At 42.7% G+C, this 25,267-nt stretch overlaps 1 protein-coding gene across 7 annotated transcripts in view; it reads right to left on the reverse strand.

The window, feature by feature from the left end:
- Positions 1-814: 814 nt before the first annotated feature.
- Positions 815-25,267, reverse strand: part of CNKSR3 (CNKSR family member 3) — a 134,509-nt gene continuing 110,056 nt past the window's right edge. For 5 of the 7 annotated variants that reach the window (XM_073894120.1, XM_025866358.2, XM_073894122.1 and 2 more), the window contains 8 exons: positions 24,005-24,124; positions 21,750-21,809; positions 17,444-17,512; positions 17,044-17,190; positions 13,340-13,464; positions 10,563-10,771; positions 9,971-10,060; positions 815-7,710 (listed from right to left, as the gene is read on the reverse strand). In XM_073894120.1, coding sequence (XP_073750221.1) covers positions 7,412-7,710; positions 9,971-10,060; positions 10,563-10,771; positions 13,340-13,464; positions 17,044-17,190; positions 17,444-17,512; positions 21,750-21,809; positions 24,005-24,124 — 1,119 coding nt within the window. In that variant the 3' untranslated portion in view covers positions 815-7,411. Of the gene's footprint in view, positions 7,711-9,913; positions 9,927-9,970; positions 10,061-10,562; positions 10,772-13,339; positions 13,465-17,043; positions 17,191-17,443; positions 17,513-21,749; positions 21,810-24,004; positions 24,125-25,267 lie in introns of all 7 variants that reach the window. The other 2 variants (XM_073894125.1, XM_073894121.1) reach the window with 2 other exon arrangements.

Below are 25,267 nucleotides of genomic sequence, written 5' to 3' on the forward strand. Positions count from 1 at the left end.
TTATGTTGTCTAAAGGGTATAATTCAATTAACATCATCGAATACCCTCTAAGGGGGCACTTCAGAGGCATCCCTTCATTGAGGAAAACTCTGAAAAAGGCACTTCCAAGTAAAACATACTACTCTAAACAATATTAGTTTAAATGTTCTTCCATTTATTTAAATGCCCTAAGAGCAAAAGGAGAAGCAAATCTTGAAAGGTCTTGGGGCGCCTGGGTGGCTCCGTCGTCAAGTGTCTGCCTTCGGCTCAGGTCATAATCCCAGTGTCCTGGGATTGAGACCTGCATCGGGCTCCCTCCTCAAGGGGAAGCCTGCTTCTCCCTCTCCCACTCCCCCTGCTTATGTTCCTGCTCTCGCTGTCAAATAAATAGATAAAATCTTTAAAAATAAATAAATAAAAAAAAAATCTTGAAAGGGTCTTAGTTTGCTTCTTCTCTTCTCCAAATACCAGGCTCTAGTTGGTTTGTTTTGCTTTGCTGTTGTTTGCTTTGTTTTGTTTTGTTTTGATTTTTACTGCTTCTCTGATCTGAATGACCATGGCCAACCCTTATCTATCCTTGACATTGCCCTGAGCACAAATAATATGCCAATTTCATCAATCCATGATGGTTGTCTTCCATTTTTTCTAGTATTTAAACAGATTATTTCTTAGGAAATAAACCAGATGAGTAAAATCACATTTGGGGGTCATCATTAGGTGTTCAGGGTAGTGAGAGATCCACAGAGGCAGACAATTCGTACAAAATGCAACTGTGACACAGGGTACAGAACAGAATGGAGTTTTGCTAGAAAGAGAAAGAAGCAAGAAAGTATGATTAAGTTGAATTGTGTGGACTGCTGATTATGTAGGTTTTTATTTCATATGGCCAAATTCACACATTCACATGGTTCCCCTCACAGAGGAGGGACACAAATGCATGAGCCTGAGCCCTGAAGGGGCTGGGAAATTCACCGTAAAAAGTATAACCACAGTCCCACCCCAGTCCCAGGTCACGGACAGATCAACTGAGACTCGTGGGCAATCAGATACGGACTCCGTTCACGAAAGTTCTTCCAGAAACAATATTCATGACCAATATTCATGTCTGTATTAGCTAAGCATCTGTTGGTCTGAGTGCTCACAGTCTGGTGGGTACGCTGCTCATGCCCAGATGGTTGAAAATCAGGCACGGCTCCAATAAAGCAAATGAAAGCCAAGCCTAAACATCACCTTCCAGCCCCCTTGTCCCTCCCATGGGTTCTCTTTCCCTAATTACCCCCAGCCCACCACAGCATTAGTTGGAAAAGGCGTCCACGGACGGGCCTTTTCAGCTTCTGCAAAGGCAATACCCAATCTTTTCACTTCATATTCATTCTCATGAACATTTTCAAAATGGGTACCATTCTACATGACTCCTATTCTTCCAACCATATGAAACACAGAAATAAGTTTGGGGGTACAACTCCAAACTGGGGATGAGGGGCAAAAGTCATTCAGCCAAACAGGAGATGGGCAAATGCTCAGATTTTGTTTTCTTACATCATTTTGCTGAAGAAAGCTGGAGCGGGGGGAGTAAGAGAGAAGACATGTTGGCAATAAGTCAAGCCGGTGTCACGATACTGTGATTCTGGATGTGTCCAGTCAGACAGGCTGTTACCGCTTAAGAGTTCTGACTGAGCTAACACTGCTGAGCAACTGATTTGTCCCAGCAAAAATCACACTTCCGGGTCACACACGGCACAGCAGCCCTCTGACTGTGTGACAGAGGCATTATTTTGCTGCCTATGGACAAAAGAATGAGCGATTTTCTGTAGACCAGTTCTGAATGTCTTATTTACTAGAGGTTAAGATGGTGTAAACACTACTACTAGAGTGTTCCAACAAAAGTCAGTATCTTTTAAGTGCTGTGTGGTAGACGATACTAAGGGGCCTTACAAACATTATCTCCTTTAATCCCCATAAGCCTATGAAGTCAATTCTATTATTACCCTCATTTTGTAGATAACTGGGGAGCAGAGAGATAAATAACATGCAAGTCACAAAGCCTCTAAGTGGTAAAGTGGGTCAGCTGGATTATCTGACTTCAAAAGCTGAGCCCCCAACTGCTTCTAACTACTGCCAATTTCCAAAAGTCAAAGACCCCTAAATTAGTACTAATTCCTGAAATCTCTCCACTCTTACCCTGGCACAGCCTCAGTTGGAATGACAGAGAGGTATTTACAAGTGGAAAAACAGAACTCGACACCGACAAAATTAAAAGACAATTTCTTAACTTCAGAGACAGTATTCCTTTATATCAAGCTTCATTTTTAAAATTCCTTCACATTTCTCTAAAATAAAACGTTCAGACCAAGATATATCAAAATGTTGAAGGAAGGTCTTAAAATCTGGTCTTTGTCACAGGGTAAATCCCTTAAAATGGGTCTGGTCTATGGAAGAACAAGAAAAAAAAATAATTTGTTTCCAGATTTTTTCCTCTCCTTTTAATCTTTCCTTCACAAACATTTGAGTGCTTACAGTGCTATCTGAACATGGGGAGAGAAAATGATGAAAATATCCCCATCCCCGGATTCCTGGATTTCAGGAGTGAGATAGCTCTTCTTTTTGAAATGCCTTGGAGGGTTATTTTTTAACTTTCTCCCACGGCTTCAGTTTCACAACTTCTGAGAGAGACAAGAAACTCCGTAAAGAAGAGCGTGTGTAACACTCGGTTGCAAGCATGGCACGGACGCTCAGACTTGACCCATCCTCCCAGGAGTAGTAACCATAGAGCAGTAGGTAGGATCCGGAAGAGGGTGTAGGATTAAACCCCATGATCTAGGCTGCAGCCTCAAGTGTTTTGGTCCTTGAGGTCTGTTATAAATTGGCAGCCCATGAACAGTTGATCAATCAGAAGATGAACCTCACGAATGCTGCCATGGAATTTTTGAGTATCCCTAAGGACGGTCAGCATATGCCCACAATCTTGTCTTCAATAACCCCACACACCATGTGCCTTTCTATGTGAGGGGAGTGGAGGAGGTGCCCCAAAGGTTCTCAAAGACTGTGTGTGACAGGCTCCTGGCCGAGTGATGTTATTTTGTTGATTGTGGACAAAATTTTCTCTCTCCTCTTTCCAAATCAGTAAGCCATAGGCCATTATTGTAGAAGGACTTTTGTTAAGAGGACAAAATTCTCTTCCACATACACACACAGGGTTTGGGACAGACAGACCTCATATCCCTAAAACTGGAGAAAAACATGGCCATCTAGCAAATCTGAATTTAATATAATCTTTTTCCTTTACTTACTTTAAACCTTACATTTGTCAAAACTTTGTCAGACCAGCACATTTCTAGCAGTAATTTTAGTGGCCAAAAATAAAACCCGTAGGGCAAAACTTAGCAGTTAAGAAATTTCCAGCAAATTATAAGGTAAATTTTATAAGAAGAAGATTATTATTTTTTTCCGATCCCATATCCTACAGGTTATAAAATCTTTTTTTTTTTTAAGTCTCTCAAGGTATCCCCTACCACATACTATGATCCCACTAGGTTGGATTCATCATGCCAAGACCTTCCATCCATTTGAAGAAACATCAGAAAGGGCAGTTTTTGTGTACTATATAAGCCAGTTTTTAATCAACAGATTTTTAAATACTCACCTTCAGGTGATTAGCATGAATGTATTAAAAAAAAAAATCCACCTTCCATATAATCTCCAAGGTAGTCTCAACCCAAAAGAAATGATGCAGGGTCTCTATCACAAGGGTGGGAGCAAAATGTGAACCCCTTGTCCATAAAGACTAGTCACAGACACATGGAGACCTGCACATGAGGCCATCCCATTTATGCCTGTGGTGGCAAAAAAGGCTCCACGCCTTTTATTCTTTGCTGATAATATTCAGATGTCAAACAGAAATTTACTTAAGCTCTTCAAGGGATAAAATTATGTGTAAATACCTCAGGGTTTTCTGAGGGCCAACAAACTGAAACTCGGTAACATTCATGGTCTTTGGGCCAGAGGCAGCAACAACTGCTTGGCTTTGAGGGGAGGAAAAGAAAAACAAAAAACCCCATAAAACTGATTCTAGAACTTCAGGTTTGGTGGGTAGAGAAGCAAGGAGAAAGAAGCAGAGATAGACGATGGGCAAGAATATAGCATGAAGACTGAGTCACACTCGATGATGATGATGACAGGATTTCTTTTAAATCACTTGTTCTCAAAAGGATGGTGTACCATCCTAGAGGCAGTTTTGGAAATATGAGGTGCCAATGATGGGGAGGGCCACTGCTGGTCACCAGGTGGGGCCTGGGTGCTACATGAGCCCCGCAGGTTAGATCCCTTACAACCAAAAACTGTTCCCCATCAGTACAGCATTCAACTGCACCGCCAAGTACTCATGTGGGTGGAAACCCGGCTCAGCATTATCTGAGTCTATAATCTCATTTTATCTGTATACACACAGGGAGTTTTCAGTCCAGTTTTAAGATGTGTTGGAATTTTCAGGAAAGTAATCACTCCCCAAATTGAGAGAAGCCTGTAAAGTGATTATGAACAAGGAGGGCAGAGCTAAATTGCTTCGATTTTAATCCCAGCTCTGCTGTTATCAGCTCTCTACCCTCGGGTAACTCCCTCACTTGTAAAATGGGAAGAACAGGGACACTCACCTCATAAAGTTGTTGGGTAAGTATTTAGAACAATGGCAGGCACCCAGTAAGCACTAGGTGGGCGTAGCTCTCATAGACTTTTGTTTTGTCTACAACTTTATCAACAATTGGCCACATTTTAGAAAATCATGTCACTGACATCAGTCTGTTCCTGGCATTGAGTTGCCAACAGAACACACCTGTACTGGTCTCCATTTGTGGCTGCCACATTTGTGGCGATTTTATCTACAGGGGCAAGTATGTGCCTTCTTTCATTATTTCAATACATTTTATAACATAACCATGCTAGAGTATTACATAGGAAAATAATTATTTCACTATATTTATATATTTGTTTATATGTCACTTAGGTCATCAAATTGATGCATGTGTATAGAGGCTGGCTGTATTACCTATTAATTTCATTTTGGAATCGTAAAAGGAAATGCGGGTGATATTTTTATGTGTGAGGATAGGTTTTATCATCCGTGACTTTTAGCTGATGATTGTAGCTATGTTGTAAAATATATATGATAAAAAGGGGTGGGTGTTGAGCTGCGTCTGGTAGGGTTAAAGGAAAAATCACTATTTTAAAGTTTCATGTCAAAAAGTGTCATTCCACACGCCCACCATTAAACCTGGATTACTATGGAGGCAAGTGGCTTCCATTTATGGCTAAGAAATTAGTATTAAGCTACTGTTTATGTATCTCAACGGTACAGCTACATACAAAAATATTTCTTTTTCTTAGCAGGGATCTATTTCTCAAACACAATTCAGGAGAAAGCCCCAAATAAAAATACAGATGAAGCTGTGGCATCTGACTGAATGAAGGTAGAGGACCCAGAAATTTCTCGTCTTCTATTACAGCTTGAGGGAACAAAGCCGCAAAACACCGATCTGGTGCAGTAATTTAAGTTGGGTACTGCCTGTAGTTAAGACTGACCCCCAAAAACGCCTTTTGAGGAAATGGTCATCTGATCACAAGTTGCATTTTCTCCACAGAAAAGGGGCCAACCTGCAGCTAAGACCTCCAACGCTACTTAACTCATTACTCAGCTGAACCGCAGCACTAAGAATCCTCCCAAATCCAGGGACTGAGAGGAAGTGTTGGCATCCCCTTTTCTGGGCATAAAGCCAGCTCAAGCTAACAGTAAAATGGGCCAAGGCTGATGCCCCTCCTTTTCCAGAGCTTCCAGGCTAGTCTCCAGAGCCCCGTTACCAGACCTCCCCGCCCCGTGCTCTGCCCTTACATCGTGTTTGAAGCACCCAATGAATCACGCATTCCACGCCTCTTCTAGCCTTCAGCTGCAGCTCCCTCAGAGAGGGGATGGGAAAAGCCTGACTGAATTCAATCCCCTCACTTAAAAAGGAAGATGTTTACTAAATCCAGAGAAGCTCTAATTCGTTGAATTTCAGGCACTTGAGCAAAGTAAACAATTTCAGGGGTGTGTGTGGGGGGGAGCGTTGAGTAGGGGATACCAGCTCTGCCTAGGAAAATACCTCGGAAAAGTCCCCAGATGTAATGTTACTGTACTGTGCTTCCTGAACACCCCCACTTCTAATCCATAACATCCCAAAATGCTTGGGAGGGTTTATTTTGTTTTTTAACAATAGGGCCCACAGGGGCAGTGGCCGTGGTAGTCACTTATAAATTGGAAAACACCTTGAACACTCATTTTCATTAGCTTCACACAGGACGCAAAACAGAAGTATTTCAATTACATGTGACTAAGAGTAAGAAAAATATACAACTATATTTAAAACACTTAAATTAACAAGATAGTACTTTTCTGTTCTAACAAAATATCATACATTCAGTTTAAACAAGAGTTAATATCCTGACACACTTTTCCAAAATACCTGATGCTAGTTGAAAATTAGTGACCATGAGACTTTCCAAGAGATTTCTATTTAGCAAAATATATACAAGTTTGAAGAACTGCCTGTTTTGTTTTGTTTTGTTTCTGGAAGGCAGACGTTACACAGTCAAAATGGAAACGGATGTATCTCTCGTAAACCTAAATATTGTTGCTTCATTGTTCTGAATGATACTTTGGCTGTCAGCAAATCTTATAGCTTCTTTTCCCTTAAAGACAATAATATATAACAACAACGACACCCCTCACAAATAACCATAAACTTCTCTGTGTGTAATAAGCCCTATCAACGCATTCATGTGTTTCTGTATTAACTGACCTACATACTGAGATTGTTACAAAAAGGGAATAGCCAAGTGTAACAGGCCTACAATTACTTAAACCACTTCTTTGAAACAGCATGAAATGCATGCCACATGTTATTTCAAAGTCAAAGCTGCTACACTTACAAATATGGTATGTAGCTTGAAAAATCAAAACAAAAATGTTTTCTCCACTGGCTTTTTCAGGTGAAGAAGTTGGACCACAAACCAACACATCTCTGTGACAAGGGACACCAACTTCAGCCCCACCCCCAGCACCAACGACGGCCCAGTTCCTCCTCATGACCATAACATTCCTGGCCCAGGCCCCAGTTTACAGTGTGTCTCCGTGTTCCGACCCTAAGGAAGCAAGAAAAGCGGACTCCACTCCTTTCTCTCCTTCTGCCTCCACAAGGCAACACCTAAGATCCTCCGGATTTGTTCCCATCCAATTACTTCAAAATTCCGAGAAGGGCAGTCTGTGACTTCCAAATGAAAACTAACGATGAAACTGCATAAGGTCACTACATAATACTGTGGATGAAAACCAGAACAGGTTGTCAACTGAAGAAGCAAGGCACTTGCGAGCGGGAGACGGGGAAGAGGCCCTGGAGGGCGGGGCTCAGTGAGTCAACAGTTTGAGGCGAGTAAACCAGCTGACCAGCAGGGACGGTTCTGTAGAGGAGGACTTGGCCGCCGAGGAGACCGGCTTCTTTCGGGCCCCTTCCTCCTGGAACGGAATCGTGGCGCTGCTGTGGAGATCCGAACTGATGTAGCACCTGCTCCCCCGGACGTAGTCTGCGCCGCGGACCAGCTGCCTCTCCGCTGGGGGCCGTGAGAACCGGTACGGGGGAGAGGAGCTTTCTTCGACGATGGGAGGGATCCGCTCATTACTGAAATACCGGCAGAGAGCGTCCTCACCTGTTTTCAGACAAAGCCCACAAGTCCGTTACAATAACCATCCACTGCGCAGCCCTGTCCAGCTGGGCCAGCAGCCTGCTGAGACTTCTGATGCCCTCGAGGTGGGCACCAGACCCTGCCCTCCTCCCAGGGGTGGGCTGCAAAGCCTCCAAGACAGCCAGGCCCACCCCACAGGATGTTTAGAAAGTAGAAATGGAAGGAGTCCATCAGAGTTAGTCAGATTTTACACCCGAAAGGCAACACAAGGGCAGAGCAGAATCAGAGAGCCCACACTTCTTTACCAGTGTAAGATTTTTCATAATTTCACTCGAAATTTAAAAAAAAAAAAGCGAAAAGGCTGTCTCATTCTATCACTCCTTCCCCATCTGTTCTTGTTCAATGCCTGTAGCATGTCGCACATGCTTCTAGAACAGTGGTTCTTATCCTGAAGCATCTCCTGAAGAGCATTTGGAAAGGTGGAGGTGCCTTGGGTTGTCACCCTCAATGAAGGGCAGGCACTATTATTCACCTTTAATGGACAGGGTTGAAAGATTTTCATGCTCTGCCACGCTTAAGACATTTCCAAACAAGGAAGAATGGTCCCAGCCTCAATGCCAGTAGACAGCTCCTGGGATGGGAGTGGGGGCGGGGGGAGTTAAGAAAGTGAATGGAAACCTAAAATGCAGGGCACTTTGGCAACGTGTAGCATTCTTTCGACCCAGAAATTCCACTCCGAAAAGTGTATGAAGATCTAGGTACAAGATGCTCAGCGCAGCACTACTTATGATGGGGGGTGGGGGAGTGCACAAACTAAGTGTTCAGCAGCAGCCTGAATAAGTACATGCTACAGCCCTAAGACAGATTCCTAATGCAGTTATTACAGAAAACATACATGTGTTGAATAAGTCACTTTGCACAGTATTGTCAAACATCTAGTTCTTCCATTTTGCACATTTTTCTCTAAGTTGGAAAAAAACAGAAAACATTCAGAGTGATTATTTCTAGGTTGGGAAAGCAGATTACAGGTGAGTTTTATTTTCTTCAGTCTTTTCAGTGTACTTGTTTTGCTTTTGTAATCAAAGGGGTAGTTACTTTTAAGAAGTGCCCATCGTCAAGGAACCACATATTATGAGTCTACTTATAGGAAACATTGAGAGTACAAAAATCCAGAGAAACAGAAAGTAGATTAGCGGTTGCCAGGAGCTGAAGGATGAGGCAATGAGGAATGACTGCCTGCAGGGGTTTCTTTTCTGAAGTGATAAAATACGCTGGAATTAGACAGTGCTGATGGACACACAACTCTATGAATGTATTAAAAACCTCTGAATTGTACACTTTGATGGGGTGAACAGATTTATGGTATGTGAGTCCTCTCTCAAGAAAGCTGCTTTTTTTTGTTAAAGTGCCCATCGTGCAGACAGACACCTTTTCATTCTAAAATGATCCTACAACGGAAATATGGTGAGATAGGAGGTCAAGTATGTCTCCACTTCCAGACTTAACACTCCCCACCTCCCACCGCGACCTCCCAATACTGAAAGGAAATAAAAAGGCTAAATCGGAGATTAAAAGCCTAAGAGAATAGCAATGAAGATGTTGATGCTTCTAAATCTAAACAAAGGACAGCCCTGCCACCTGCTGACTGCTCCACAGATTTTCACATGCCAATTAAAGGTATCCTGGACCTTACACAGACATCTTCTCCCTTTTCCACTTTATTATAATCCAGGTGATTTGGATTCCTCCTAAGAGAGGAACTTTACCAAGGCCCAGGGAGATGTGAGGGGTTGATCACTTTGGAAGTTGAGCCTCCAGAACTTTTCTCTTCTTCCTTTTATTTTTTTAAGATTTTATTTATTTATTTATTTGAGAGAGAGAGAGAGAGAGAGAGAGAGCACAGAGGGAGAGGGAGAAGCAGACTCCCCGCTGAACAGGGAGCCCGATGCGGGGCTCGATCCCAGAACCCTGAGATCATGACCTGAGCTGAAATCAAGAGTCAAAGGCTTAACCAAACTGAGCCACCCAGGTGCCCCCACAACCTTTTTAAAGCACACGATGCTAATGAGGAGATTCAGTCACTAACTAGGATAATATAATTCTGCCATTCCAGAAACAGGTAGGGCCTCAGAGATTCAGCAACTCCGATTTTATAGATGAGAAGACAGGACTCAGGCTGGGGTCCTCTATCTGGTTATTACAGCACAACTAGGAATAGGGTTGAAACGAGGGCCATGGCTCTTCTGACTCCAGTTTGGTGTGTTTTTAGTTTGCTTAAACTTACCCTTTCTCCCATGACCTCGAGGTCTGGCAAAAGGGTCCACTATCCCCATCCAGCTCCCATCTGCAGGCATGGACAAAGGCCGGGGCTTGCCTTCAAAGGGAGGAGAAGGAACGCGCTAAGTTGACAAGAGTTTCTGGACCTTAGAGAATCTTCCCTTTTGTTTATAACTTAAGACTCCCCCCATATCACACTCACTTAACCATAAGTAATAACATTACTGTAAACTAAGAAAAGTATTTTAAAGCATCCCATTTCCATGGCAAGCAATGAGGACAGAGGCCGGCTGACCTGAAGTCTGTGTATCTACAGAGCAAAGCCACTCCAAGCTAAAACCCAGGCGCTGCAAGTTAAAACTGTAACATGATCTCACTCCGCTGGGCTTTGATGCCAGGCAGAGAGTAATGATTCAACAAGACTTCGCTTTAGAGAGATGAATAAAGGTCTCATACTTAGAATTTCATTGAGGTTTATGTTTTCCTCAGATTACCCTTGAAGTCTGCCAAATTCATCCAACAGTTCCAAATAAGGAAGGGTGTGTGGGGGAGGGAAGGAAAAACAAATGGCAGAACAAAACAAACACTCAGAAATGTACCATAAGATGGTGTTTTCTCTCTCATTTTTGTGGGCTGAATATTGGTTTCCACCGAATACCCAGGCAACTGATCGGAATCAGCAATGGTAAATCTCCGTCTTCGGCTCTCCTGGTCCAGGAAGGAGTTTGGTGACTCAGAACCCTTAGGACCAGGCAATGGCTGTTTACATTTACTGAGGCCTCCATAAAGAAAACTCCCATTCTCATCCCTGGAAGACAGTGGGCAATAATTAAGTTGCTTACAAAGATCCTCTGGTAGAGAAGAATTACAGGCCGACTTCCTCCAGCAAACACACGTAAGAAAATTTGAATCCTCCTTTCCACTGGAGGAAAAAGCATTCGTTTTTCGATCTCTGTTACCCCTCCAATACACAGAAATCCTAATAGGTAAGAGTAAATAGCATGATCCTACTAAATAAAAGAAGTACAAATATGGCTTTGAAAAGACAGCTCTGGTTCCCTGTACTTCTATCCTACACCTGAATCTCCTATTTATTACAGAAATCACAAGTTAAGGGATGACTGGGCCATCTTTCTGATGCCCCAAGTAGTATCTTTGCCAAGATCCAGCAAAGACCACACTGGATGTGTAATGGAGTTGTTAGGGTTGAAAATTATGTCAAAAAATACAAAGGCGCCTTTATCATACCCAATGGAGAGTGTCTGTTTTCTGAACCCCATACAGAAACTGGCAAGTGTTGGATTAAGGACTCCAACTTAATTCTTTCTAAATGTCAGCTTTCATAAAACTTAAAATTAATTTGAATTGAGTCCAAGTTACCAGCTAGTTAAATTTTTTTGCATTTAGAAAACTCTCTTAGGTGATCATTATAAAAACTACTAGACAAACCACAGCATCACCTGAGTCCAAAAACAATCTGAAGATCAGCTTTGCCTGCTTGGTATTCCCAGTGAACCCCCTGCCTGCGCGCCCCCTTTTCCTTCTACGAATCCATCTCCTCCTATACTTTTAAACCTGGCATATAACTTCCCCATTCACAAAGCTCTCAAGACTCACCTCTGGTTCTCCATAACCATTTGCGTGTTTCATTCCTCAGAAGATATCCTTCATTAATGGTGTGTAAGTGTATGTGTGTATGCACGTGTGCATATGTCTTATGTGCACCATGTGTTTCCCCTGAGTAGATTAAAAGCTCCAGTTCCCCTTCCCCTTTACACTATGTAGATACCCTTCTTCCTGCCACTGCTCTGTGACCCTTCACTGAGACCCAGACAAGAACATTCAGAGTTGGGAGTTTGGGAGTGGCCTCCTGGTTTCTTATAGAACAACCCACACACTGGTCATCAGTGAAACTGTGTTCTCCGTGTGCAAAGGCAACTACTTGTCACTTTAAACACATTTAAGATCCTGTGACCACATGACTCTGGTCTGTGAAGACAGGGAAGGGTCCCCATCTACCAACCAGGATGCCTCTGATCAGCTAAGGTAAGTTCTCTATGTGCTGTACTAAGTTCTGGGCAGCCCAAAGCCGGGGGAGGAAAATGGTGTTCATTCTTCCTTGTGCCCATGGAAGAAACACGACAGAATCAAATACTCAGCTTAAAACAAAAACCAACCAACAAAAAACTCCCAGTATGAAGTAAAATACCATGGTTAAGTTCAGCCCGAACTTTTTCTTATGAAATATTATAGCATAATTATGTATTTCTCAATTTATTCTTGGACAGCTGACTAAGACATTGGCAGTTCTCTGGGGGTAAGAACTGCATCTGTTTTGTGTAAGATGGTGATTCGGGCCCCACACTCACTAAATGTATGTTGACTAAATGAGCCAAATTCTCTGTAAATGGGTAAATTGATATAAATAAGCCTGTATTTCACACCTAAATAATCCCCTGTGGAATAGCTAATGTGACTAGCCTCGTTATACCATGTACCAATTAAGAATTTTTTCCATTAGAATTTCTAACAGACACACACAAACACGCGCATGCACAAATACAGAGTATCACACCTCCACTGACATTTCTGAAGTCCTATGAAGAACACAACTCTCTCCGTAAAATAAAGCCGTAACTTCAACCTGCCGCATAAAAAAATTTATTATCTTCCTCCCCAGAGGTGATTTTTACCTTATATGGAACGAAACTTCAGCTTCAGGGACCCCCAAACACCCCCTGCTGACGTTCTGGGAGGAACTAGAACAACGCATTCCCAAGAGCACGTGCTTTCTTTACGTCGAGCCCCTCCTCACCAAACTGCACAGTTTCAAGGCCCATGAAACCTGGATCCATCCCTACACTTCCCCCTAAAGGATCACACACGTCCCCTCCGCCCCAGTTTTAGTGAGATACAACTGGCACATAACATTGTATTTGTTTCAGGCGTACAGCATAGTGGCTTGATATGTGTATATATTGTGAAATGATCCTGCAAAAAGTCTAAGACATCCATCACCTCACACAGTTACATATTCTTTTATTCTTGTGATGAGAACTTTTAAAAATCTCTCTCTGCAACTTGCAACTATAAAATACAGTATTGTTCGCTACATCACCGCGCTGTACATGACACCCCACAACTTCTTTATCTTGTACCTGGAAGTCTGGACCTTGTGACCCCCTCCACCCACTCCTCCCGCCCCCCACTACTCCCGGGATGACACTTCTTCAAACAACTACGATGTCAAGACTCAGCCCTTGTCACCCTGGAGTTCACCAACTCCTGCCCTCAAAATCCTCCCGGCTCTCACACCCCCACTCAGAATCTTCATGCACAAGAAACAGGCGTGCACACTGAACGGGCACCGACATACCGGGGGGAGTAGGGAACAGCTGGTGGAGGAGGGATATGGAGATCCAGGATGGCTGGCTTCTCCTTCTTCGGCGAGGTATCCATAGCGCTTTCAGGGGGCTGGGCCGTCGTGGGTGGAGGTGAGGTCTGAGATGGAAGCCAGAGCAAAGGGTGGGAGGGGAGATTATTCTTGGGCAACTCTCCTTCCCCAAAGCCAACACTGAGGGCCGAGGTCCTTTGTGTGTTTACAACTATTAGCAACAATTCAATTTGTAGTCTTTGAGACATTCAGAATTAACTGGGAGTTTTAGAAAACTAGAGGCATAGGAAGAGGTAGAGGCTTGGGGGTAGGGGGTGGAAGGCGCCTGGGTGGCTCAGTCAGTTGGGCATCTGACTCCCAGTTTCGGCTCAGATCATGATCGCATGGGTTGTGGGATCAAGCCCCTCATCAGGCTCTGTGCTCAGCATGGAATCTGCTTGAAAGATTCTCTCCCTCTGCCCCTCTTCCCCGCACCTGTGCATGCCTGCGTGCTCTCTCAAGTAAATAAATCTTTAAAAAAAAAAAGGTAGAGGTTTGGGAGCCAGGTTAGAATTCTAGCTCTGAGCAAATCACTTAAATACCCATTGCTCAGTTTCCTCCTCAAAAAACAGCCATCCTGATAGTACCTCTTGCAAAGGGCTACAGTGCAGATTGAATGAGCTAGTTCATGCAAATCACTAACGATGCTATCACGGACTAGGAACATGGGCTTGGGACTCTGTCCGGGTGCTATTGTGGCTACAGCTCTCATTGGCTGTGTATCTCTGAGCAAAGCACTTAACTTCTCTGTGCCTCATCTATAAGATGGGCATAAATGGGGACAAGAATAGCACCCACACAGGGTGAATTAAGTGATACATGTCACAGGCTTCGCACACTGCCTGTCACATAGTAAGTACACAACCTTACGCTGTTTAATTTAGTATTATATATACACACATCCATACAAGTTAATTTTAAAACTTTAAAGTCCTTACAGCTTAATTTTAATTATGTTATTGGGTTCAAAGGACCTATTTTTAAAAATCTTGTGTGAGACCTTCAAATCCTCTCTCTTCTATAGACTAACAATGACGACACACTTTCTGGTGGGTAAAGGAACCATGAGGAAATCCCAGAGTTGAGGCATGAAGACGCCTGGTGATGGCCAGTGGGAGGCGGAGGGTGGGGGCACATGAGAACTGTGCCTGGCCCCTGGCATCTCAAACCCTATCCAGCCCGGATGGTGATCGAAGACCCCAAAGGCCCCCCAAAATGAGACCATGAGCTAGATTTTAAGGACTGGAATGTACTCATAGTCACAGCCCTGTTTTAGGGGGAGACCTCCAGGCTCAAGAGAAATGGGGGCTTAGTCTTTAGTCTCCTGTGACATCATCCCTACAGCCTGGATGTTGGCCACTAACGCAGTCAACCCTACTCAATATGGAACTGATTAACACCTCAATCCGTCAACCTTGAACAATGTCTGAAAACACGGGGCCAGGAGGGAGGCCCTCCACAAGTGCTAACAAAAGTAAAGAATGACACTGGCACAGAGTAAGCGCTCTCCAAAGACTCCAGCATTGATGATGGCGGCTGTAAAAGATCTTTCGTTCACCAGGATGGTGGCCTAGAAACAGAACAAGGACACCTTCTCAGGGACAGGCCACATTAATGATGCTGACAAGAAGGAAAGAAGCTCCCTCCCACATGAGGTGGGTGCCTGGGCATGAAGCCTGGAGAATGACACACAGCAATGCCCAGGGAGTGCTGGCGTTCCAGAATTTATATTCTGAAAATATCCTGGACGCATCATGAGAACATTTGGTAGCTAAGCTGTAAAAACGGCCTCTCAGTTGTGATGGTGGTTCTCTCCCTCGGTCAGAAGCAAAACGAGGTGTCTCCTCCCTCACCATCATCTGCTCCCCAAAACTGCACAGTTGTTGGGACTTGGCAGGAAGGTGGACAAAGCCAGAGAGGAAGGAAGCATGTCCTTCTTAAGTGAATGTCCAGAGGTGAAAGAACTAACTCTAGCCTGTACTTCAAAATAACTTTCACTTACCACCACAGCCACTTGAATCTTCCTCCCTCGCTTCAAACTCAAAGATGCTCAAAAGACCCACCGTCTCTGCCGTCCCTGACTCTCTGATTTCTGTCACTGGTATCACCAGCCAGGTTCATGGTCACATTTCACTCCTGCCTTGCTTGCCTTCCTCATCCCTTAGCCCAAAGCCTTTACTTTTAAGATTTTATGTATCTATTTGAGAGAGAGAGAGAGTGCGCATGTGAGAGAGAGAAAGCCCAAGCAGGGGAAGAAGCAGGAGGAGAGAGAGAAGCAGACTCCCCACTGAGCAGAGAGCCCAATGCGGGGTTCGATCCCAGGACCCTGGGATCATGACCTGAGCTGAAGGCAGACGCTTAACCAACCGAGCCACCCAGGAGCCCCAGCCTTCTCTCACAGTAAATACTAATAATTAGGAGTGAGGTTTAGAAAGATTAAATACCTTATCAGAGGCCCCATAAGGACTGGAATGTACTCAGAGTCACAGCCCTGTTTTAGGGGGAGACCTCCAGGTGGCAGAGCTGGAATTTGAACTGGAGAAGTTTAATTCCAAGCCCCCCGCCCAACCACTATGCTGTGCTGCTCCACGAGTCTTTTTCATGCTTCTTCCAAATGACCTCTTAACATGAGTCTTTCACTGGACTTGCCCCATCACAGTTGGAGTGTGATTGATATTGTTATTATTTAAGAGATGATTTTTTATAGGAGTTGACTTCTAAATCATGTATTAATCACTTATTATTTAAGAAGTGATTTTAATCATGTGCCCCTCCTTACTCCATATCCTGTTATTTATTTTAACCCCCCCCCATTAAGGTACACATGCAGGTGTATTTCCAATGCTCTACGCATCACCAAGGGTCCAAACTGATAGCCTGAGATGGCTACCATTCCCTCCATTCGAAGATGAACAGTAAAGTGGCAGACAGTTCCATATAAATTGCAATCTCAATCTTTAAAAAGGGCATTAAGATGTCATTGCTTTTTATTCACAATTTAAGAAATAAACACTTAGGACCCATGGTATCAGGAGGGTTTTGGTCCCTGAGTACACTCCACCCAGGTGTAGGCAATAAAGGAGTGTACTTGTTCGTATAGAATTATACAATACTATACAGTACGATACTGTAAGTCTGTCTGCTTTTGATTATCACCCAAGGCTGCCAGGTCTGAACTAAACAATGTGGTGATACACTCCCCACTGTGTGGATTATTCCCACGGTCCCTACTCCTGCCCTGGCAGGACTTCACCTGCCAAGGCAGGGGTTAGTCTTTCCAGGGTTAGTGCTCAAACTGGGTACCGTCAGATGTGTTTGACAGGAAAGGGGAAAAGGACCAGAATGAACTTTCTGCAGCGATGATGACAGCCACTGGCCACACAAGGCCACCAAGCCTCTGGAATGTGGCTAACGAGGCCAAGGCACCGGACTTTTCATGTTAATTATTTAAATAGTCACACGTGGCTAGTGCAAAATCTAGAATGTGTATTTTCACTGAAGTAGAACTAGAGAATGATTCTGCATACACAAACTCCCGAGAAACCAATCACCTTCAGATGGTAACTGTTCTTTCTGAAGACAAATCCCATCCTCGGCAAGGTTAACGCGTGGCTGGCAGAGAAAGGTTTACAACCAATAACGGATACCTGCACCAGGGGCGGTCTCCACCGGAGGTTTTTCAGGGGAGCAGGGGTAAAGTTGAAAGAACCCGTGGGGCGCTTCTTAAGCAGTAATACGACTCCTGTAGGATTCTCTCTCAATTTCCTCACCAGATTTTTTAGTTGCCATCCCACCTTCAGAGAAAGAAAATGAGGAGAAGGGACTCACTTGTGAATTATCAAAAATCAAATCTATGAATTTATTTCAAGGAAATCAGTGGTGAGCAAATAAGCAGACACCAGCATGTTTATCTCAGCATTACTTAAAACTACGGAAAATTGGGATAGAAATCGCAAATTTAAAAAATTCAAGCAAAATGGCTTTGGATTTAGTTAAAAGTTCTAGAGGGGAATATTAAACATCTGAAGTCTCAACGAACAAACTCACCACAGTTTGCTGATTAACCTGAATGACTTCATCACCAGCATGAATCTTCTGAGATCTGTCTGCAGGAGACTATTAGGAACAAACACAGAGACCAGTCTTATTTTTTAAATCTTCTCTTTCTTTCTGCTTCTATTTCTTCCTCCTTCTTTCTTCTGCAGACAACGAGCAATGGAAATATAATTTTCTCAAGAACTATTACAGGGCGCGCTTATGAGACGATCCCAGGACGACACCGTCTGTAGAGCCTGGCATGGGCTGGGCACTCACGTTCCCTACTTGATGAACGGTCGGCTGGTCCAGACCAGCTGTCAGTTAAAATAGCCAGGTCCATCTAACCCATCAGGCAAAGTGGGACACTCTGTTGACACAACGAACTGATTAAAAAAACCCTTTGGTTCATCTAAAAAATACCTTATGTAGATCCCTATCAAAATTAATCTTGTAAAAGCTGACCAACAGCTTAACACGTAAAGACCATCACTGTAACAATGTTATCCTATCTCCTTTTAAGCAATTATTAAAGCGAAATCTTGTCTACTCAACCTTGTCTTACGAATTATCACAATGCTATTAGCATAGAAAGATGGTGACAATAGAAAATGCACTTCTTCAGAGAAAACGAATTTAAACTTTTGTCATTTTCAGGTTGAATTGAAAATGAAATGTGTTTTCAGTATCAGAAGTCCAGATTTTAATTCCCCCAAATAATACTTTGCTACAAATCTGCACACATATAAATTATATACTATATAGCTATACATATATATATATATATATATATATATATAGCTCTCTCTCCACCTGTGTGCATATAAATATCTAGACATAATCTATCTGTCAAATATTTTGTCCACAATATTCTGTTCAATTAATGAAACTAGCACTCTCTATATTTAAGGTATTGCCTATGAGCAAAAGCAAAGAAAAGGATAAACCCTTGATTTCAAATTACAATCTAACGTTATCCAGGCTGGAGTATTTTATTTTATTCAGCCAATTACTTATGTAACTCATGTAACTGGCTGAGTCTTCAGACATATTTATAATTTTTTTTCTTAAAAAACAGCACCCCTGAACACAGTCAGGAGGGCAGGAACCAAACCCAAGACATTCTTGGCTGAATCTTCTCACTCAACTGTTGGGATGGGCTCAACCAGAAATGAGCAAGCAACATTAAACTGTAGAAACAGCCCCTTTGATGTATCTAGACCCAGTGCAAGGTGCAGGTTAACTATGAGAGTTACTTTTCAAAACATTTAACCTGCCACTATACCAACCAGCGGTGTCTTCCCTGAGAGACCTGCACCGCGAGTACCTCATCCTCAGGGAAATGGTCTACCTCAAATCTCTTTCTCTTGAGGGACTTAAAAAAATCGAATGTGTCTAGGCTCCTTTTTGCCCCTATGCATCAGATGCTTAACTCACAGCTTTAGACCAATTCTGGTAAGTCCGATCAGAATCAGTCCAGCCCAGATAATCTTCCTGGCTGGGGATTCATTTAAGGTAAGCTTCACTTTATAAAAGATGACCCTGAGGCTAGGAAGTTCTTGTTTATGGATGTGCAATCTTAAAAACCAAGCCTAAGTGTCCTGAATTGACTTTCCTTCTTAGGGATCCTCATGCATTCATTTCTCAAATGTCCTACCAGGTGATTAAGAGATGTGTTTGGCAGAACACTGGTAAAGAAACAGCGTGATACCAAAATTCTTCCTGGGGCAGTGACTCTTGCCTATCTTTACCATGAGCCAGACTACTAAAAAATGATGCTTGTTCTGGTTTTCTGCAGAAGGGTGATGACCTGGAGAAGAATGCATCCATTCTTCAGAGGCTAATCTAATTCCCACATTATCTCAGAGGTGGGGAATAGAAGTATGGATGGGATCCTGTCAAGGTGTTGAACAACCTCAAAAAAAGAAGTCATAGAGAATCACTAGATACTGTTAGGCTGACCTTGGAATGATCCTGACTTCTCAGGTAACCTCCCCCCAGAATGGACTGGAGGCCTAATATGACCTGCTAACATTGCTTCAGCCTGGAGTCCAAGATAAATATAGGGAATGCAGTGGGTGATTTCCATCCACTACCACCCACCACACCAGGCTTCCATTAAAACATTCCAATTCTGGGAGCACCTGGGTGGCTGATGGACTCTTGATTTCGGCTCAGGTCATGATCTCGCCCCACATTAGCTTCCTAGCTCAGCGGGTTGTCTGCTTGAGATTCTCCCTTCTCCCTCTCCCTCTGCCCCTCCCCCTGCTTACATTCTCTTATTCATACATACATACATGACTAACTAACCAACATTCTGATTCGAAAGTCTCAACAACCTTAAGTGCTAGCTGGAAGGCTGTCCCGGAGCTGGCAGCTGGCATTTTCAACCGCCATTTAAGTCTAAAATATCCAGCATTTAGTGTAAAATACCCAGACTAAGCCCTTGAGAAGTACGCTCTTACCTAACTTCCCACCCCCATCTGTAAGATTTAGCAAGTGTTTAGCACATTCCAGGTACTCGGTGAACACAAGCTCAGTGACTGGAAAAGAATGAGAGACATTCTCAAATGGACTGCCAGATGGAGTAAGACAAGTTTTCCCTTTTTTATTCTTTAACAAGATGGAAACCACCTGTCTCTAGGATGGCTTCTGTATCATCCTGTATGGAACCAACCACATCCAGGTAAACCCCAAACCTCTCATCCAGTCTTTTTGAGTCTGGTAGGAATGCTAGGAGATGTATCTTTGCATGTGACATTTCACTTCATTCAAAAGCAGCTTGTTTCGTCTCTCATTCAACTCTCATCCTTAAAACCAAAGGCTGGTTTGAGGAGCAGAAACCTGTGTGCCTTCTGGTAGTAATAGGATGGTGAACTACACGCTTATCCAAGATGAAAACTGCTTTAAGAAGACCAGGGAGAGTCTGCAACCACACAGGTCTGGTGGTTAAACAATGCAATCACTAAATTGCTGGACTCAAAACTTCCACTCTTTAAAACCTGAAATGACCTTCACCATCCCTCTGAATCCATCCAACTCCCAAACAATGCACTAAGTGGTCCTCGTTCTGCTTGAGCTGAAATATGCTCAAGAATCTGACAAGAATGAGGGATGAACTGTGTAATGAGTTATGCGTTTTCTCTTCTGCACCATCCTTGACCTAAAAGCAGAACCACCCATGCAGTTATTGCCTATCAGGTGATGTGCTGTAAAAATTCCTATCGTTTCTCAGTGCATTTTCACGGTAGCCTGACGAAGGAGTCTTAAAGACACCACCATCTTCCACTCATTCCTCAGCCAGAACCGCACACCATATTTAAAATTCACTGACTGCCTTCAGCAGCGCCATTTCCTTCTTGCTACAAAAATCAAGCTTGTGTCACAAACCTTCATCAAAGATCATGCCATTTTATTTTATCAAAAGACTCAGCAGCTCAAGTTCAAAATTCAACACGTATTTCCACCAGATTAGAGAAGGAGTTACCAAATTTCTTCTATTTTTAGGAATTATTTCCTCTGGTCTTAGTTGATTAAACAGCAGATTAGCTCCACAGACACATGCTTCTTTCATACAGATCCAGGAAGCTATTCAAACATTTTTAGCTTCATATCAATGTCATCAAAAACTAGCCATATTGTAGGTTGCAAAAAGAAAGCATTCAATTAGCTCTACTTTTTACAAATTCAAAATGTTTGAGGGGCTCAAGAAAAACCTTTCATGGAGCAGCATTTCCAAAAGGAAGTTAACAGTGTACAAAGACTCTCACAGTAGAAGCAGCCCTGCTTTTTCTATTTAAAAGATCAGGGGAGAAAAAAAAAAACACTAAATTTCAATATCATGCCAAATATTACAAAACACAACTCTATAAAAAGAATCTACATTGTGTAAAATCCCAAAATAGCTGCTTTGGTGATACATCTAAATTCCACTAAAGAACAACAAAAAACTGTATTTTACACATATGACTACTAATTCCAGTTCTTGTAAAAGTAGTTTTTCAACTACAATGAGATCATTGTTTTTAGACTTATGGGTTAACACTTCCAGGGTGCAAAAGGAATAATTAAGAAGGGTGGGGGGTAAAAACTAGGCAAGGTATGTGAACAACAGCAATAAAAGACAATTTAAATAATAAATTTCCAACAGCTGGTGATAAGCAGCATGCTAGCAACAGAAATAAACAAAACAGCACCCACACTCTCACTGCAGATAATAAAATACGATGCACACGTTTGAACGAAAAGTATAAGGACTGTGTGTCACATCTGTTTAAACACATAATAGCTTTTACATTTAACGGATAGGCGCACTTACGTTCTCTGTGGTTCCAGTAATCACGTGCAATCCATCATAGGTTGATTTGATGTACATGCCCTAGAGTGAGTCACAAACATATTAACTCATTACTCCAACATTTACAAACATAGCCGCCAGGGAGACTTCATCTTATAAAACATTAAAGGCAATCGCTTCAGAATAACGCTCATTTCTAAGCCTCCTGAAACACTGGGAAACCAGAGCCAAGGAGCAGTGAAGGGGAGCTAACAAAGGGAAACACTCATGAAAGAAATCCGGAGCCGGATCTCTCTGGTATTATAATTTGTGTACCAGGCACAGAGAATTTTGCCATAACTCTGGGGACTCAGAAGATACTTTCTCGGACTTGCGGAATGAATAAGGCATTTCAAACAAGGACTGTTCTCTCCTGACCATCTCTTTGCCTGGTGACACAATACATTCAGACAAATGGGGGATCAGCAGTCATCATGGGTGACTTGTTTAAGCCACTAACAACCCAGACCAGGAAATATGAGCAAAGATTATTAAGCAACACAACATAGGGAGTAAGTCAGAAACAGGCACCCCTCCATTTTAAGGGGAAGCATAAAGACAAACTCACAGGTGAATACCATACCATGGAGGAAACATTTCCACTGTTTGATGTATCACATATAAAAAATTTTTATTAAACTTTTATAAGATGGGGGAAAAGAGCAAAAAGTTGACTGGGCAGAGTAGTTGCTCGCTCTGGTATCAAATTTGCAATAACATAGATCTTCCTCAGAAATCATTTTGACCCGGAACTTGCCCTGGTCAGCAACCTACACCACTCTGTAATGAGAATCTCATCAAATGCTAACACCTTCAAGGATCTCCCCATTCCTCTCCCTTCCTGTTTCTTTCATTCACACAGGAATCCGCCTGTCCCGGCCTATGGGACTCCTCCTTCCAAAGCATTTGCTCATAGAACTTCACCACCTAAAACAGCAAGCCCACTTCCGCCCACTTGGGGCATTCTCTGCCATAACTTCGAACCATAACTATAAACTCACCTCCAGGAAGTCTTCCCCGCTTAATAATCCATCATTTACTCTGAAGCCAAGACGTCTCAACATGTATATTTCTACGTACTAAGACTGTGAACTTATCGATAGTCAGTGGACTTTTGTTTTCTTGAGAGCAGAGGCTACCTCCGCATCTCCCCACGGCTACCTACACACTAGGCCTTCCTCCTCCTCCTCCCCCTCCTCCTCAGTGCCGGTACCGGTACCTGCACAGCCCCCAGCAGCTGAGGCCCAGCACTCCTCCTCTACTTTAATACTCTCAACAACTCTGTGAGGCAGTAATGATTACCGTTCACTTCCGTCAGATGAGGAAACCCAGCTCTCTCAAGCTCATCGAGGAGCCTCACACTTTCTCCACTTCAATCTCAGTAAATGAATCACGCCCGAGGCAGGCGAGGGACCGGAAGATCTAGGTATCGAGGCACGGATGCAGGTAGCCAGGAATCTACCTGTTTGTATGCTCAGGGCCTGTCAGTGGAGGGCTCATCCAGTTCTGGACTTTTTTTTAAGAAACCATGCTGTTCCTCCATCTCTTCTCACATTCATCCTAAGTGCTAATATAAACTTTCAGAGCAGATGCTGTTTTGCACCCAGAGACCATCTTTCCTTTGTGTAAATGTTTTATATCTCCTTGCATGGCTGAATCTTAAAATAAAACTGTTAAGACAATTCCTTCAAGATATGAGAATACAGTTCAAAAACTGTATTTTTACACTTTGAAGACATAAAACATATCAACAGCTCAAGATGGCAAATTCCTAACTACATAATGGAAGACAATCTAATTTAATTCTATTCAGAATCATAGTAAAAGCAATAAGGAATCAGGAAAAAAACTTTAATAAATGACGATATGTTATCATTTGAAAAGAAAACAAGTGTTTCGGGCCCTTGGGTGGCTCAGTCAGTTAAGCATCTGCCTTCGGCTCAGGTCATGATCCCCAGGCCTGGGACTGAGTCCAGCATCAGGCTCCCTGCTCTGCAAGGGATCTGCTTCTCCCTTTACCCCTCCCCCCACTTGTTCTCTCAATCTCTCTCTCTCTCTTCCAAATAAATAAATGAAATCTTTAAAAAATTTTAAAAAAGAAAGAAAGAAAGAAGGAAGGAAGGAAGGAAGGAAGGAAGGAAAGAAAGAAAAAGAAAGAAAAAGAAAGAAAGAAAGAGAGAAAGAGAAAGAAAGAAAGAAAGAGAAAGAAAGAAAACAAGTCTTTCTAGAATTCTTACCAGGCCTTCCCCAGGTTTAACGTTCGGCAAGTGAACCTCCTCCAGACATGCACACTGGCTCATAACAGGATCCGTAGTAGATTGTATTGTTTTGTCACAGATGCCATTTAAAACCTTGACCTCAAGGTTGGCAGAGGCAAATAGGAAAGGTTCAATCATTAACCAAGTTTATCTCAAGCTGAATTTTAAAGAAATGCACTTGCCCTACAATCTTCAGCTCCGGCCAGCAATCATTTTAATAATGCTACTCCATGGAGCCAAGGGATTTGGACTTCGTATTTGCAATCGGTGGAAATGGGCTTTGTTTAAAGAGTGCAGCTCTTCCAAGAATTACGGCCACTGAAGAGCAGACGCTGTACAGAAACCCCCGTTTGGCAGCGGAAGTCACTTCTTCCCAGCCGTCTGCATAGTGTCTCAGCGATCACTCACATTTGGTGCATATCAAATACTCACAAGGTTAAAAAAAATTTTTTTGTCTGTAACTGCTTTTTTTTAATAGATTTTATTTTTAGAGTAATTTTGGATTTACAGAAAAACTGAGCATAAAGTACAGAGTTTCTCTATACTTCCCCACCCCAACGCAATTTCCAATAATACCTATAAGACGGCTAATAAGAACAAGATATAAAAAACATTTTGCATTAATATGGCACATCTGTTACAACTGAGGAACCAAAATTGGTACCTTATTATCAACAGAAAGTCCACAGTTTCCATGAGGGTTCACTTTTTGTGGTGTACAGTTCTACAGGTTCCCACAATCGCATGTCATGCATCTACCACTGTCGTACCGTACAGACTAGTTTCACTACCTAAAAACCCCCTGCTTCACCTCTCTCGCCGCCCCCACAATGAACCCTTGCCAATCACTGATTTACTGTCTCTGCGGTTTGGCTTCTTCCAGAATACCAAATAATTAGAATCCTACAATATGTAGTCTTTTCAGGTTGGCTTCCTTCCTTTGGTAAGGTGCCTTTAAGTTTCCTCCATATCTTTTCATAGCTTTATAGATCATTTCTTTTTATGAATAATATTGAATATTCTGAATATTCTGAACAATATTCTATTGTCTGGATGTGCCAGATTATACAGTCACTTACTGGAGGACATCTTGGCTGCTTCCAAGTTTTGGCAATTATGAATAAAGCTGCCACAACATTCTGTACAGGTTTCCGTGATCAGGTAAATACCCAAGGGTCTAACTGCTAGATTGTAGGGTAAGAATACGCGTGGTTTTGCAAGAAACTGTTGCAGTGTCTTCCA

The sequence above is a fragment of the Callorhinus ursinus genome, unplaced genomic scaffold, assembly GCF_003265705.2.
Source record: "Callorhinus ursinus isolate GAN/ISIS: 27379988/994484 unplaced genomic scaffold, GSC_fseal_2.0 scaffold6, whole genome shotgun sequence".
Classification (NCBI taxonomy): domain Eukaryota; kingdom Metazoa; phylum Chordata; class Mammalia; order Carnivora; family Otariidae; genus Callorhinus; species Callorhinus ursinus.